General features: G+C 36.9%; 1 protein-coding gene across 3 annotated transcripts in view; it reads right to left on the reverse strand.

Annotated features, from left to right (window-relative positions):
- LOC134536708 (lysosomal cholesterol signaling protein) overlaps positions 1-17,578 on the reverse strand; it is an 85,074-nt gene that overhangs the window by 48,562 nt on the left and 18,934 nt on the right. For all 3 annotated transcript variants that reach the window (XM_063376577.1, XM_063376576.1, XM_063376578.1), the window contains exons 4-5: positions 8,280-8,563; positions 1,253-1,374 (exon numbers count right to left, since the gene is read on the reverse strand). In XM_063376577.1, coding sequence (XP_063232647.1) covers positions 1,253-1,374; positions 8,280-8,563 — 406 coding nt within the window. The remainder of the gene's footprint in view (positions 1-1,252; positions 1,375-8,279; positions 8,564-17,578) is intronic.

Below are 17,578 nucleotides of genomic sequence, written 5' to 3' on the forward strand. Positions count from 1 at the left end.
CGAACGAGCTCAACCATGTGTCCAGGAAGTTGTGGGTTTTTTTTTAAGTAATTCATAAAAGTTTTGGGTTCATAGTACAATTTAAATAAGTTGTCCCCAGTTAAAAACTAGAAGCAGCCAGTAATTATCATTCATCACCATCATCCCCGCTCTCAAATTTTTTAGGCCCTAACAATACTTCAAGGTTTTCGTGTGTGTTTTGTACTGTGCTTTTTCTGGCTAGTCATTCGCAAGTTACCAATGTCACACCTGCAGGAGTGGCCACACCATGTAAGGACTCGCTCGTCAGTGAGATGAGAAGAATTACATGCCAGTGGTCCAGACTGCACTACATTTAACTTTTATTTTGAACATAAGTTTTAACTACATGATTTGACCACAGGCAGCAGTGAAGGTCCAAGCAGAGACTTTATACGTTTTATTGGCCATGCCGGGAATAAAATAGCCTATCAGCCATTTGTACCATTAGTTTCTAAATGACTGCGTATTTTTATGTTCGTAAAATTGGACATTTCAATAAATATGGATTTCGTTCGATAAATTGCCAGAACCTATGTTAATTTTGTGTAGTTATGGACAGTATGACCAATTTTCGTTACAGTTAAGTAAATATAAAACATTTAGCTACAAACACTTTTATTTGGAACACAATATCAACATTACTAAAAAATAACAAACATAATTTATACTTCATAAACTGTCTTCCTAACAAAACCAAAAGGTCACTATATGTTTGCAAGTGATTGATGAATGTGCAATTAAAAACACTGATAGACGGAAAGGTCTTAATCGTCACAAGTGTACCGCACAATTCAGCAATTTAAAATTAGGGTTGGGGAATAGAAAACCATAGTCCGATGGTATTTTCAGTGGTACAAGACTTGACATGCATGCAACATGAGGATCACTGCTGTAGTGCAACACATTACGTGCATGCAACATGAGGATCACAAATGTAGTACGATACTTGACATGTATGCAACATGATATCTGCTGTTGTACAACACATGACGTGCATGCAACATGATGTCTGCTGTGGTACAGGACTTGACATGCAGGCAACATGAGGATATCTCATGTTACAGGACTTGACGTGCATACAACATGAGAAATTCTGCTGTGGTACGACAGTTGATGTGCAGGAAACATCAGGATATCTGCCTTGGTATGAGACATGACATGCATGCAACATGAGGATATATACTGTGGTACAAGACATGGTACACATGCAACATGAGGGACAATAGCTTACAGTTTGACCACCACAAGGATGCAGGGCACCAACAGGTGTGTTCCTTGCATGGAGTGCCACTTGCCCACCATCCGCAAGCCAAGGAGGAACAGGGCTGTCGCTGCAAAGGCTGAGCCAAACACCTGCGCAAGCACAATAAACACTGCAGCACGTGAAACCAGCCGTTAGTGATGGTCCGTTATATTTTTTCCAATACACTGAATGATTTTGGTTCTAAACAATCAGTTCTTGGTTTTAGGTAAACCTGTACACAATTTCAAGTCACACCAAAAATTAAGTATGTCCTAATAAAATATGTGTTTGTGTGTTTAATATGACTCATCAGCACCCCACTTTAACATAACTTGACCATAAGCAAGTAACCTAGTCCTTAGTAGCACAGTTGCTTCACAAAAGTTCCCGGGATAAAGTCTATTCCAAGAAGACGAACCTTCATATCGTGGTTCCAGCCGAGACATAACTACATAACAAATATCTGCCAGTATGAGAAAACTAATCATCGCAAAAGGAAGGAACAAGTCTGGTGCTGCCAATACCATAGTTGCAGTTCAGCCACACCGATTACAACCCGGAATCTTCAACTTGGCTGACCAAACAAGACACCGGACCAACCAGATGACCACGACTCTTCCCAAGACGTACCCACGAGACACCTCAGAACGAGAGGCAGTTGCTCTTCGAATAACGTTCATGATCCTCAAGTAAGAGTGTAATGGTTTTGTATTATTTTTCCTTGAAAGAACAAACAACTTAATTCAGGGTGTGTACCAGATCTAGTAAATGAAATTCCCTGATTATTCCAGGTTTTCCAGGTCTAAAACTGAACTTTTCCAGGTTTTCTGTAACACAATTACGACATTCCACAAAACTGAAAAAACTGCATAACAGTACATTGACGGGTTTCAAAGTATTTCAACTCACTTAAATTATTAAAAAAAAAATACGTTCTTCCAGACGTGGCCAAAGTGACTCAATTGATGGCAAATATTTCACACACTTACTTTTGCAAAAACATAAGTAAAAGGAAGCGCCCATCAATTTCGCAGTGACTCAACTTTTGCCTCTATTGCACTTGCTTCAGAACGAGCCAAATCCAACACTCGAGCCTTCTTCAACTGCAATGCCTTGATTTTCTCTTAAACTCTTCTTTTTCTGCCTTCTTCTTGTCTGTAGCTTCCTTTTCTTTTTGTTTTGTTTGCAGGGCTTTCTTACGCCTACAACTAGCATTTCTTACATACTGTAACATGGACTTGGTGATATCAACATGCTCTACACCTCCAGAACGTTGAACAAAGTCGTACATCTGTCTTAGTGCGATCAGTATTTCTTCCTGCAAGTTTTCAGTCAGCAAATTAGAATTCATTGAAAATCCTCTTTCCAATGATGCATTTCCATTGGAAAGAACCAACATCATCCTCACAAACTTTAGAAGGCCTGTTTTGGCAGCTACTGTATGTGCCTTAAGGATTAGCATCCACAAGTGATCAAGGCGCCCGTCTTCTCGAGAAAAAGACGAGAACAGTGCTGCAGAATCTTGCGAGGAATGTACCAACTGATATGATCACTCAATGTTATCAGCTTCTTGTCCTTATAGCCACTTGTTTTGAAGACAAAATTCTAAAATGTAATTCACACGCTGTTTCCACACACCCGAATTTAAAGCCACAGACGGACATAAGCAGGAAATTCCCTTGGTAAGTTTGTACTTCAGGGGACTTTTGTCTTGAAGTTTTTTTACCATAACCTTTAGACAAGTCCTACCATCATTTTTCAGTAACAGGACAGACTTTACTGGTACTTTCTCTTTCTTGATGGCATGGCATACTGCATAACGCAACTTGATATTGTTAGCAGTCAATAGATTTTCCTGGTTATCTACATCCAATCGAGTACCTCTGGTTTCAAAAACTTTCCTGCCAAAGCTAATAAAATGTCTACCAGTGAATCATAGAGAAAAGGTGCCATGGGTGCTTCACTTTGGAACATTGTGAGAAAATATTCCAGCTCTGATGCCAAAGAGTAGAAGAATGTCAATTTTACTTCTAGAAGATTATCTTCAAGAGCACTTTTCACTACACTGAAAGACACAAGATGAAATAGAAACTTCACTAACAAATTTCTTTAGGTGGGGTAACGTTTTCATGGCACGCTCAGCAACTGCAGTTATCCATCTGATTGCACAAAATTTCTTGGAAAAAAGCTCTGATCCAGTTATTCTAATGTAATCTGCCCTCCTTGCAGGTACATACATAAACAAATAGTAACTGTGCCTGAAAAAACTAACAACGTCCAATTGTATAGCAGAAATTCCAGTTTTGAAAGCACTATGGACCGTATGAAGCCCACAGCTACCAATTTCTAGCAACGATGGCGAATCTTCACCAAAAGTGTCTGTGATATGTATTTTCAAAGCTAACAAAAATGCCCAGTTTACGTTGAGGGCATCCATAGATATTTAAAATTAAATGCACCTGTCGGTATAATCCGAACGTGGGAAGCACATGCTGCAGTACGTACGTCAGCAGGATAACAGACCAGCTTGAACCACGTGATTTAACGCCACTTCCGAATCCGATGGTAAATAAAAGAAAATGGACGTGGGAACTGTTCGTTATTTTCCATCCAAAAATAAAATAATGGGACGCGATACACTTGATGCTACGTCAATGCAAGCAGATCAATAAACAAAAAACGTATTGCCAACTACAACCTACCAAACAAAAATTCCCTGATTTTTAACAAAATTCCCTGATTTTTCCCTGATTATTCCCTAATTACAATATTCCCTGATTTTTCCAGGTTTTCCAGGTTTTCCAGGGTCAGTAGACACCCTGTTAATTGTGACATTGCTATTTTGTATTACTCCCTCTGCATCCAACTAAATTAACAAATTAACAATAACAGTTTATAATCAAATTTATGTCCCATTGGTAAACCTGATGTAAGCCACAGATACGTATGATGATTCATAATGTTGCTACAGATTTAAGTCAATATTGAGCTTTACTGCAAATGAAGATTCACATAGTAACTTGGATACACCCTTGCTAAAATAGTCCAGCTAAGTAGTCCAGCTCTAGCTATACTGAGTTCTAGCTGTGGATAAATGTTATACATTAAGCATAACAGTATACAAGTTCATTAGAATCTTAAGTTTTTGAATTCTATTAAATAACCATACACTTCCGGAGATGGCAGTAACTGTTAGAATCACCCATATCTAATTTAAGGCATTTTATTGAAGGATGGTAAATTCAGTAAGCTTGCTTGTAAATGATCATTGGAATCTTGTATTGAGGTATGATGTTCATAAAAGTTATTAAGTATATGACCATTATGTGATTTCAGCTCATTGATTATTTTAGATGGATTCAAACGTGAATTATGGCACCCACACCTGTGTCACTATCTATACTTAGATGAGCTAATTTTACACACAGCCAGTAGAGCACACACTAGGTAAACTTCACAGTAGGAATGTCATAATTTTCGTAAAACAACTGAAATTTTTCTGGTATAATTTTTAACAAGAATTAAGTGCATAGTCTCCCCCACTAATTACAATATTAATTTTTCAACTATAAACTAAAGTAAGGCATAAAAAACAAAATCAAAGTTAGCAAAACGCAGGAGGATATTAAAGTTTTGTGACTTCCAGCATCGTTACTGTTTACTTTGGAGCTTATTTGTGACTTTCGTGACTTGCCATTAATTTTGTTTTTTTTCTCGTGATTTTCACGACTTTTGTATCATTTAGATATTCTGTATAATGGAACACAAACTTTCACATGTGAGAGGTTTCTTTCTAGCTTGTTTTACTCTGAAGAAGAGGATGAATGAATAAATGGAAAGTATGTATGTATGCATGCATGAATGAATGATAGAATGAAGGCTTCACTGAATGTGAATGAAATATTTTGGACCACACTTTTACCATGAGTGGGTTCACTGTGCCCATCTTGCATTACAATAGTGAGTTCAAAATGAGTGTGTGCTGATTTATGATACTTGCTTATGAACTGCTTGTTACACCCCATTTTACTTAACACTGAGACCATTGGAGATGCTATAATTATGTGGTATGAAGCCTAACAGTCAGGGGCGTAGCCAGGGGGGGGGGGGAGGTTAGGGGTTCAAACCCCCTCCCCCCCTTAGCCCCAATTATCTGAAAGAAGGTTAGCCGAAAGCATGGGTGTCTTACTGCTATCACCGGCCACTGCACTGGAGGGGAAGAGTAAGCGAGCCCTACCGATTCTCATTCCCTTCCCCTACCCCTGTCGCGAGCAGAAGCTATAAGGTTGTGATGCCGTGACGGGTCCCAAGTTTTCAAATATCTAACACCTATTGTATTTAACCAGCGCAGTAATTATAAGCAGGTGGTGACTGGGTAACTCTTCAAGCTAAAGCTAATTGTTTCCAGCTTCGAGCATGATTTATGATTTTGAGTGGACGTGGACAAGGCACTTGGATTGATTAAAATATCTTTAATTAATTTCTTACTTCATCACTCCAACAATTATTTATTAAAAAATTAATAATATTTTTACCATTACAATATTTAAAATTAAGTACCGAAAACTGCTCAAATAGCACTATTTTACACCTTAAAATCTAAATTTTTCTGGGGGAGGGGGCCCCCGGACCCCCCACTTTAATAGGAGGGGGGGACCATGCTTCTTAACCCCCCCCCCCCCCCCATACACAAATCCTGGCTACGCTACTGCTAACAGTAACCACATTTCACAGCTGGTCTTATGCTGCATTCATTCAGCTTACTGAGCTTCACTTCCAAGGTATACTTCTTCACTATTCCCAATTGGACAAAATGACATTCATGTTTGACCTTTTTAAAATTAAATTGCTGCCTAGGGTTTGTGTTCATATGTCTGTGTTTGTCTCTGAGTGTATGTGTCTATGCATGTGTACTGTGGTGTATGTTTCTGTTTGTGTTTCTGTGTCTATGTGCATGCATGTTTGTATATATGTGTGTTTATATATACTAATTATAAAATATTTAGAAGTTAATGTCTATACATTGGATTAAATCATAAAAAAAAAGTACTGAAAGTGGCTATTTACATTATTTAGAACACAAATATAAAGATTTAAAAAATTTTGTTTGCGTGTTTTTCAATTTGTTTCGGCGTCAATCGAAATTAACTAAAGGATTTTAATAATTTTTTTATAGTTTGGTCTTTGGCTGTCTTAAATACTAGTAATAATTTTTATTTATTTATACATTGTCACATGCATAATGACACTTAGGGTGAGTCTAAAAGTTGTCTATATATAATAACATAATTCCTCCCATAAGGGGATGAAAGCAGGTAAATATGGTTTTTAAATAATTAACTTTATCTTCAAATTTAATCAAGCATTAGAAAAACATTCAGCATCAATAATAAAGATACTAAAACTATTAAACCTCTTTCAACCATCATACATAGTTTGAATCCTAAGGGGTGTAAAAAATGATGAGTTTGATTTTAAGAATAAAAAAGCATATTTTCATATCTACTAGACTTAGAGGTAAGAAACTAAGAAATAACAATGTGCATATACCGTATTTACTCGTGTATAGCGCGCCCTCGTGTATAGCGCGCACCACGATTTTTGCAACTAATTCCAAAGAAAAAAAAATGAAATTTTTTTTCCCCCATAAATAAATTTTACTAACATTTTGTGGTACCTGATTATTTAAATTGATGTGTGGTGATGCGTCAGGAAAATACATAAACTCTGCTGTCTAAACGGAAGATAATGAAGCGCTATATCGTCACAACTGGTACGTGGAAGGAAGGAAGGGAGGGAGGCGTGCCGAGCTACGTTGCTAAGCTGGCGCGGAGAACTTGATGACTCACCGGTGAGGAATGGAGGAAGCGAAGAAGCTGGCCGGGGGGGGGGGGGGGGGGGGAGGGAACTGGTGACAACATTCTCTCTTTCTCTCTCTCTCTTTTTACTACTTCTGAGCTGGCTATCTGAAAAGGGGGGAGGTCTAAAAATAAACAAGAGACCATGATGTGCGAGCTTGCGCGCGCGCGCGCGCGTGTGTGTGTGTGTGTGTGTGAAACAGAGGCCTTGTTGCTTGTGCGTATGTGTGGGGGCTGGCCAGAAACGTCACCCGTCACCCGGCAGTTAACGACTTCCACTCCTCCCCGCCTCCCCCCCCATCAAAAAATTTTTTTTTCCCGTGTATAGCGCGCATCCTTATTTTTTTCCTTTACTTGAGGGGAAAAAAGGGCGCGCTATACACGAGTATATACGGTATAGAGTTATGTATTGTGCTTTTTTTCATTTTCCTAAATTTGTCCTTTAAAAGGGTGAAAAGGGGGTAGGTTTTGTTTTATTGAAAGAAGAAAACCTCCAAAGAAAATCTAACTACAGAAAAAAAACTGAGCATAAATAATTTTCATTTTGAGTTACATAGTATGTTTTTAATTTTTTTTTAAATTCAACTACAAAAGATGTGAAAATGATGCAAGTTAAGGTTTATGATAAAAAAAAAGCATACGTCCAAAGCCAAATAAATGATAAGTAATAAACTGAGGACTCAATGTACATTATTAGTTACATAGCTTTTTTTTTTTTTTTTTTTTTTTTTTTTTTTTTTTTTTTTTTTTGGAATTCAAACCCTAAGGAAGTATGGGCAGGGGAAAAAGGATATTGTTTATTTATGCGTGAAGATTTGTTAGGGAAATACAAAATGCTACTAAAGTAAATACATTGTAATGTAAAAGTCACTCTATTAACACATGCAAACATATGGAAGAGAAACTTAAGACGGAGGACAAGGAGAATAAAACATAAGAGATACGGAATAAAGTAGGCAGAAGAGCTATGATCACATACAAACTATAACAAGAACAAAAATAAAATATAGAGTGTTCTACATTTTAATTCTAAAAAAGTAGTGAAGTATATCTAATGGATGTGATAAACACCAAATGCTATAGCATAAATTTAACTATAATAATTAGTGTAAATTATTAAACACATGTATAATATTAATTATAATTAGTTTGCTTACTTGAAGGATGGAATGAATCCAAAGAGGCAGGTTATGTGAGAATATCAGGTTCCCCAACATACCCAGTATAGTCATAAACACTACTGGATTCTTGATGATACTTTTGGCAACAGTTGCTATCAGACGCAACTTTTTAACTTTTACATTCTGCTCTTGAAGGTTGTAGTGTTTTCCTATTTCCATCAGGATGCACCCCAAGGGGTTTAGTATTACGAGAGAAATAGGTGCCATCAGATACAAGTAGCTAGCGTATTCTGGATGAACTTTCTCATACAATGCTGCCACTAGAAAAAAATTAAATGACCCCATCACCTTTACAAAAATGTAACCACACAATAAATAACTATCAGAAAGGAAAAACATTTTTCTATTATTTTTAGTTTACTAAATATGTTTTTGAGTCTGGCAACAGTTTAAGACATGCCACTGGCAATAACTTTATGAAAACACAACAATAGGTACAGAGTTAATGCATTATACAACCCATATATACACTTATAAGCAAAAACATTAAAACAAAAACAACAACATCCAGACAGGAATATGACATAGCACTACACAAACATTCAGACAAAAAGAGACAACAGCACTGAAGTGCATTCACTATTTAAACTAGCTTTCTTCTGATTGAGGCCTTTCTACATCAGTCTGAACCTGTGGGCGGTCCGTGTCCTTATCCTAATGTGAAGAATGTCACATTGTTGCATGGGAAACTGCCTAGTCCACAATTGCTATGTCCTACAGGTATTTCCAAATCCCCTGAATTCTTAAGATGTCACTAAGCGCATCAAATGTATTTTTATTGTTTTTGTTTGTACTACCAAAGACACAGATTGGCACAAAAAGTCAAGTTGACCAATGTATTCAGACCAGGGAGATTCGGAACATCGCCCACACCACGTGTGACGTCAGAGGATAACGTGGACCAATCAACGATCAGTGTCCTTCGGACCCAGTTTAGGACATTGCAATTGTAGATGGGCCTTTGCAATTACTGAAACTATCATACCTGTTCCATTTAAAATGTATGGCTCTGTATAATATGTAACATCGGAAGCCCCTCTGACATCATGTAAACACCAGCTACTTATTCTTTTAGAAGAGTATTCAAACATTTGCCACATGTTTTATGATTATAATTCATATTGTTTCATGCTTTTTAGGTTTTTGTGATATACTGCTTGCTTTATGGTGCAAAAACCACTTAAAGTTACTTTGAACTGTTTATTTGTGTAGTTACATTTTTGTGTGTGTTTACGTGTTTTCTTTTGTAATTTTTTGCTGTGGTTCTTTGAAGGCATGAGGATGCAATAGTTTTACAGTAACATAAGCACTGGAGAGAGACAGAGGTTGTTTGAGCATGAGAAAAAGGACTCGTGACTTGTTGCCATGCACCAGTATTGGCTGATATTTTTGTAAGTATTTTTGTGATTATTTGATAATTATGTCACATCAGCATTCTTATCCTCTAGGAGGACAAACAGCAGCCACAGTTAGTCAGCATCTGAACGAGGTACTATAGGTCGCGTTGTAATACCCCAAGTGTCTTAAGGAATAATTAAATAATAAGGTTAAAAGATTTGGAAGCTTTGATTACTGGGGCCCTCAATTAATAACCATAAAAGTCAACAACAGAGGCGACACTAGGAGTAAACAAAGAAAATTTAGAGACTCCCTACGAATACTTGGGAGTAAAAGGATCGTTATTATATATTAAATAAATAAAAACAACTGTTACGTCTAAAGACTTCCTTATTTTATTAATCATTGTTCTTTCTTTTTTATAGATTGACTTATCCTTAGTTACATCGGTTTTTTATTGATAAGTGATCTTATTTAAATCCCTCACAATTACACTGACTATATATAGGGCCGGCCCTGAATGTTTAACAAAAATAACAATACTTAAAAACATGAATGAAATCAACATTGGTAACTTTAAAGGTTGCACATATAGTCCTTCCAAAACATAATATAAATTTCTTCTCCTCGAACTGCTTTTTACTGTCCGCTGTCTTAACTGGGTTACACTATTTCTGAGTTCGTGAATAAAAAGATAGAATTATGCGGGTATCACCCAGGGCTGTAGGTAGACGGTGATCGAGGTAGTAGGCCTAATGCTGTTGGATTCTGCGCAGGAACCGACTCCAGAGGTTCTGGCAGAGGATTTTGGTTGCCCCAAACTTGGAACCCTGTCTGAAACAGATGTCCAAATTCCAAAGAATTAGACCTGTTTCCAGACAGTATACTTAAATGGCGCAAAAGGCCAATAGAGGGAAATTAAAGGGGGGGGATGACGTCAAGACTTACCAAAACAGGGTGTTGGTCCTGGCGCTCAGGAGAGGGTGTCTCGTCTCCGAAGACTCGAACCACGTTTCGCGGTAGCCACGGAAGTCATCATGATTAATTAAAAAAAATAAATAAAAAAAATACTAAATTTCTCTAGGTACTTTCAACTAAACTACTGACTAGTTAATAATTTTAGCTAGGGACTCCATCCCTCTAGTCTGAGCAGACTACATAATATACGATGTCGATGATTCGCCGAAGATCGCAGATACAAACGGTACCAGTCAGTCAGGAGGCGCGCACCGAAGTCAGTTCAGCGCGGGATATCACCAGAATATCATAAGCGCGGGGTCCCTAGAGAATGGGAGGGGGGGTAGGCTCTGAGCCGAAAATTACTGAGCCCACCCGAAGGTGTCTGGCATAAAAAAAATTAGATCTTACTGGAGTGACTGCGCGACTGAGGCGCTATCTTTTGGTGGCGAGCAGAAGTACTAATAAATCGACTTGTGGCCAACGAGTGTGTCAATCTAGGGGGTAATGGAGTAACCAGTGGTGCCACCTAGCGGCCTGAGACATAAGGAGGGGAGAGAGGTTGTCGTTACCTCCGCGCGAGCGCGGTAGTGTCGGCGCTGCCGACGCCTCACAAGTGGCATTAGTTACCACAGCCGTCGCTAGGTGTCGCTAAAGTCCAGAATCGTAACTGCGGCTGTCAAGCCTGAGATGGCCTTGACTTCGGTTAACGTACCCGTGCGGTCGTCGCCCCTAGCCACACTTCTGAGAAGAAAGTGGTGGGTGAGCAGGAGGAGGGCTTCAAAAAATGCATGGTCTGTGGGACACAAGGCCCACGGGATCCTCCTGTCGTGTCTTGCTGCTAGTGAACCTTATACCGATTCGTGACAGAGTTAGCAGGGCTCAGCACTGCTTCACAAGCTGCTGTAGGCAAAAGGTAGTCCGCGAAGAAATAAAGTTACCGGCCCCGACGTGCCTGGAGGCGGGAGAAATATTAGCCAGAATGCTAGCCTAGCATGAGGCTGGGAAAGAGAATCAGCTCGCCTCTGAGAACAGAGGCTGAGGGCCTGGCCGTAAAGAAAATAAGATGAGAGAAAAAGAAAAAAAATATATTTTCAAAAATATTTAAAATACAAAATTTTAAATAAAACGTGCCTAAATCCCTAATACACGGCACAGCGTGCTGGGTGGTGGCTCAAATTAACATAATAATGTGGTGAAGTGAAAAATATTGCGGCTGTGGTCAGAGCTATGCCAAACTGAAAACCTTTTTGGACATTTAATTAGAATTTGTGAACCTTCAGTCGTTGGCAACAGCCCAAAAAAAAATGACAGAGTAATTTCATCATTGTTCCGAGGACAGCGTTCTTCTGCTGGTACGGTGAGTTGCAAGCAACCACTGGATTTAATTGCAAACAGTATTTAATAATTAATATTCATTTTTTGGTGCCTACGAACAGGAAATTTGTGTTTTGGAGTCAGTGCTGATGTTTTGTGTCACCGGTTTGTATTTTTGACAAATATTTTATTTCATGGTTGGACGATGATGGCCATAGTGACTTGTGAATTTTCATAACAGATGATTAAAAAAACAGTAAAAATCAGTTTATCGGAGAGACATTATTTCAGTAATCAATCATCGACAGTCAACAGTTACTTTGAACTTAAATATTATTTCAGCACCCAACAAATTTCTTCTATAGTTCATGTATGTGCACTCAACACTAATGTTGAGCTCTGAATGTTGGTGACCCAAGTGTGGCTGGTACAGAATTTTACTTGCACTGAGATTGTAAAGTAACTACTGTGATTGCAAAATGTTTCTGAAAATGAACTGTGAATGTTACCCAGAATGATCCTCTATGCTGTTTACCGACTAGCTGAGTGAACAGGTGCATAGTCTACGCGTGGTGGGAACATTGAGATAACGAGATTTCTGCAAGTTGAACATGTGAACGCCAGCAGTGTGATCCAGTTGTTTCCAGTATGAGAAAAATGTGGAATTTCACAGGATAGTAACTGTTAAAAAAGAAAAAGAAAATTTTGATCTTAGTTGAATAGCCACATGGGCGTTGCCCATTGTGTTACATATTTTTGTATAGATGTCTATGACTGTTGTGTATTCTTGCTGTGCAATTGTTTGTTACTTTAAATGAAACATATTAAAGTATATTTTCTCAGTTTTATTCACTAAGAAACCCTAACTTTAATAGGTTATGGGCCCAGGAAACTCTGAAAACTGAAGAATTAAGAAAACGGTAAAGAAGAAGTCATATTTTGCATTTTCGAATAAATCACGCCATATAACCTCAAAATGGAAAGAACTTTGTGTGTGGATAAATTTGACGGAAGAAACTTCAGGCAATGGAAATTCCAGATAAAATGTGCCCTGAAAGCAAAAGGAATCGATATTTTGATACAAAAAACAGAAGAAAATGTGGATGCATGGCTAAAAAAGGACGGCATGGCTATGTACGTTATCAAGTCGTCGATGGATTTAAATCAAATAACCCTAATAGAAAACTGTGAAACCGCCTTGGATATTATGTCAAAATTAGAATCCATATATGAACAAAAAAGTGAATAGAACAAAATGTTAATTCATGAACGGTTTTACCAGTATAAAATGTCACCAAGTGACAGTGTTGCACAACATATTGCAAAGGTTGAAAATCTCGCAAAGCAGCTCAAGGAAAGTGGTGAAAGCATCAGCGACAATGCTATAATCATGAAAATATTGGGAACTCTGCCTCCTAAATATAGATCACTTAGGCAAGCATGGATGTCGCTGGATTCTGAAAAACAAAACTTGAATAACTTAACAGCAAGACTACTTGATGAGGAAGCTAATATTACTTGTGAAGAAGAACAAGAAATTGGTTTTTTGGTTGCTAATACTAAACTGAAGAAAGAATCAACCAAAAATGAACCCAGTACAAGTGGAATTAGCAAAGAGAAACCTGCGAAGCATCGTTTTGAATGTTACAACTGCGGAAGAATGCAGTGCACCAAAGAAAATACATAAGAAACCAGTTCAAGATAAGAATACCATGCTAGCTTTTAATGTAGTTGATGAGTCAAATATATGCAGTGGTTCAGAAGAAGACACCTGGATCTTGGATAGTGGTGCTTCGGCCCATATGACATAAAGAAAAGAATTTTTTGAAGAATATACAGCTTGTACTCAGAAATCATTGACATTGGGGAACAAAGAGTCCATAGAAGTATGTGGAATTGGAAAAATTTTAATAAAAAGATGTGTCAATGGACAGTGGGAGCTAAGCATGTTACATGAAGTACTACATGTGCCTAACTTAAAAAGAAATTTATTTTATAAAGGCACGATAACAAGAAAACGTTATTCCATAGTAAAGAAGGACAGTAATGCTCTAATTTACATGAACTGGACATTGAAACAGTTGTTCCTGACACATGCAACTTAGTGCAGAAAAATAAGTGATATTAAAAAGTGGCACAAGAGATTAGGACATTTAAATGTTAAAGAAATAAAACAAATGAGCGTGAAAAATATAGTTGAAGGTTTCAATATTGAAAAAAGTAATGAAACTGAATTAGTATGTGAAGCATGTGCTTATGGGAAACAATCTCGGTTTCCATTCCAGAAATCAAGTCGGGCAGAACTACAACCTGGTGACCTAGTATATAGTGACGTCTGTGGTCCAATGAGTCATACATCGGTTCAAGATATGAGGTATTTTTTATTATTCAAGGATGCAGCAACCAGCTACAGACATGTATACTTCATGAGAAATAAGAGTGATACTCTTGAATATTTCAAGAAATATAATGCTATTGTGAAAAACAAATACATGCACAGTGTAAAAGCCTTGCATACAGATAATGTATGTGAATATATTAATACTGCATTTAAAGACTACTTAGATAAAGAAGGAATTGTTCATGAATGTACTGCTCCATATACCCCAGAACAAAATGGGCGTGCAGAAAGAGATATCAGAACAATAGTAGAAAGCGCTCAATCCATGCTGTATGCACGTGATGTATCTTTGGATTTATGGGCAGAAGCCATAAATTGTGCAGTTTATTTGCTTAATAGAACTTCATCTAGCCAAACATCAGACAAAACGCCATCAGAGTTGTGGAATGGAGTCAAACCAATTTTGGAGCATGTAAGAGTATTTGGTAGTGAAGGATATGTACATATTCCTGATCAGTTGCGGACCAAATTAGAAAAAAAAAGTGAAAAGATGATATTGGTTGGATATGATAATACCAATTACAGAATGTTCAACATGAAAACAAAACGAATTAAAGTATCAAGAAATGTTGTTTTTGATGAGAATAAATATCCTGAACAAAGACAAAATATAGCAAAAATATTCATAGAAGAAAGTGATGAAAATGTTCAACAGGATAACTCTGAAGTCATATTCAAGAACGACCCTGCATTGAGTGATAGTTCTTTAAATGAAAACTCACTGAATAAGAATGAGGAAAGTATGCTCAGTTGTAACAATGACGATCCTATTTATGAACCATCACAGACCCTCAATGATTCTACATGTGAACCAATGAATCTGAGACCAAGGAGAAATTTGAATTTAGAAGCCAATTTAGTGGAATTTGTTTTACCATCATAATTTTATGAGGCAATGAAGAGTTCGCAGAAGAATGAATGGTTACAAGCCGTTAAAGAAGAACTAAGTGCTCATGATGAAAATCAGACTTGGACCCCAGTAAAGCGAGCTGGACAGAGAACACTCACAGCCAAGTGGGTATTTTCCATTAAGAGGGGTGACGATGGAAAAGTAAACTGTTACAAAGCTCGATTATGTGCACGAGGGTTCAATCAAATCCCTGGTATTGATTACCAGCAAATATTTTCCCCTACCACAAGGTATGATTCAATTAGAATTATTTTAAGTATTGCAGCTAAGTATAACTTAGCAATCCAACAATTTGATGTCAAAACTGCTTTTTTGAACGGGAATCTTGAAGAAGAAATTTATTTAGAAATTCCTGATGGTGTGCTTGTTGACAAAAAAAAATGTATTAAAATTGAATAGGTCACTCTATGGGTTAAAACAGGCAGCAAGGTGTTGGAACAAGAAGTTTACTGAATTTTTAAAATCATATGGTTTTGTTCAGTCACAAGCTGATTACTGTGTATGTATATGTTTACATCAGCGAGAGTACATAGATCAAAATTTTAAAACTTTTGATATGAGTGAATGCAATCATGCATCAACTCCTGCTGATCCGAATGTTGTTATATGTAAAAATCTTGAGGAAACTGCTGTGAAATTCCCTTATAGGGAAGCTATTGGTTCACGGTTGTTTCTATGCTCAGTGTCCAGACCTGATATTTCATATGCGGTGAACATGTTGAGTCGGTATATTAATAATCCTAGTCTACAACAAGTTAATGCAGTGAAGCGTGTGATTAGATATTTGGTTAATACAAAATATGTTTGTATTAGGTATGGAGAAAGCAATGATCTTATCGGGTACCTGACGCTGATTTTGCAGGCGATGTTGATACTCGAAAGTCCACTACTAGATATATATTCTTAACCCTTTCACCAGTGGGGATTTACTCTACATTCAACAGCCCCTGGAGTGAGGTTAATTTAAAAAATTTTTTTTGTTAAATAAAAATATTTTTACAATATTTTAAGAAAAACTTAAAAATATGTATGATATGGTTACGTATAGCAAAATATTACCAAATTAATTTCATTAGCTTTTTTTCAGTGTTTTGTAACATATGTAAGGCTTTAAATACACATAGATTTTTGTCTGCAATTATATAGTACATACAACATGATAAAATACACCTAATTATTTTATAAAACTATTGTTATTTTGTTTTTAAAACATATTTCGAAAAAAAAATTCTAAATACGATATAGTAATAAAAGTCACTGTACGATAAATATATACATTTTGTTACACACAAGGGAAAAATCTCAGCTCCCAGTTATCAAGTTGGCAGAAAAAAAAAAAAAATTATATTTCACTTTTATAAATACAAGTGTAGAAAAAGAATTTTAGAAATTTATAATATAAGAAATTTAAAAAAACTATTTTTTTTTTTAAATAATGTTTTATTATTTTTTTTTATGTTTCGGTTTGTATTTTCTAACATCAAACCCCCAGGAAGCACGTATTAGAATAACAAGTTCCTTAGAAAAAAATTTGCACATTTATGACAGAATTATGAATATTGGTACATGAACAATTTTTATACATACATAGTTACAAGTATCTAGAAAATTACAAAAATGTAAACTTATAATGGCGATGTTACAAAAATATATTGTAAGTTACACAAACAATTGCTGTGAACAAAAGTAATACATATTTGAAAATAACTTCAAAATATATGCACTTATTATGATAGCATTAAATACAAAAGGTGTGAAAAAGTAATAAATGCTTCTTACATCAACTAGAAGTTCTTTATGTTGTGAAATATTTTGAAGCATGGATGAATGCACAATGGAGTGTCACATTCGGTGCACATCCAAGAAGTGTCCTTCCGCCTTTTTTTCCCCCTTTGTAGTGTGACTGCATACGAAACACTTCCGCTGTGGTTTTCTTTTAGCCGCAGTAGAGGGCACGGGAGCTGGAAAATGTCTAGCAGTAAGACGCAGTGGGGAAGGGGTAAGTTCTTTTGACCGCCTGCCTCCTTTAGAAGGAGTGCGAATGAGATGGAACTCCTCTATCAGCTGTGTGATAAGATTCTGTCTGAATTTCAACAGCGTAGACTTCTTGCCTGTTTTGAGGTTCTACAGGGTGTGGGAATTTAGCACAACCATATCTAAAATGTGGAAGAACAACTTTTTGTACCATTTCAATGATTTCCTGGTACTATCTGTAAAACTCATTATCATGTCTGTCTTGTCAACTGCACCCATATGCTGGTTGTATTCTAGTACTGTTCTTGGTTTTTTCACGTAAGTCTCAGCACTAGATTTTAGTTTTACTTCCTGCATTTCATGTTTGTGTATGGTAGA

Source organism: Bacillus rossius, chromosome 11 (genome assembly GCF_032445375.1).
Source record: "Bacillus rossius redtenbacheri isolate Brsri chromosome 11, Brsri_v3, whole genome shotgun sequence".
NCBI classification, from domain to species: Eukaryota; Metazoa; Arthropoda; class Insecta; order Phasmatodea; family Bacillidae; genus Bacillus; species Bacillus rossius.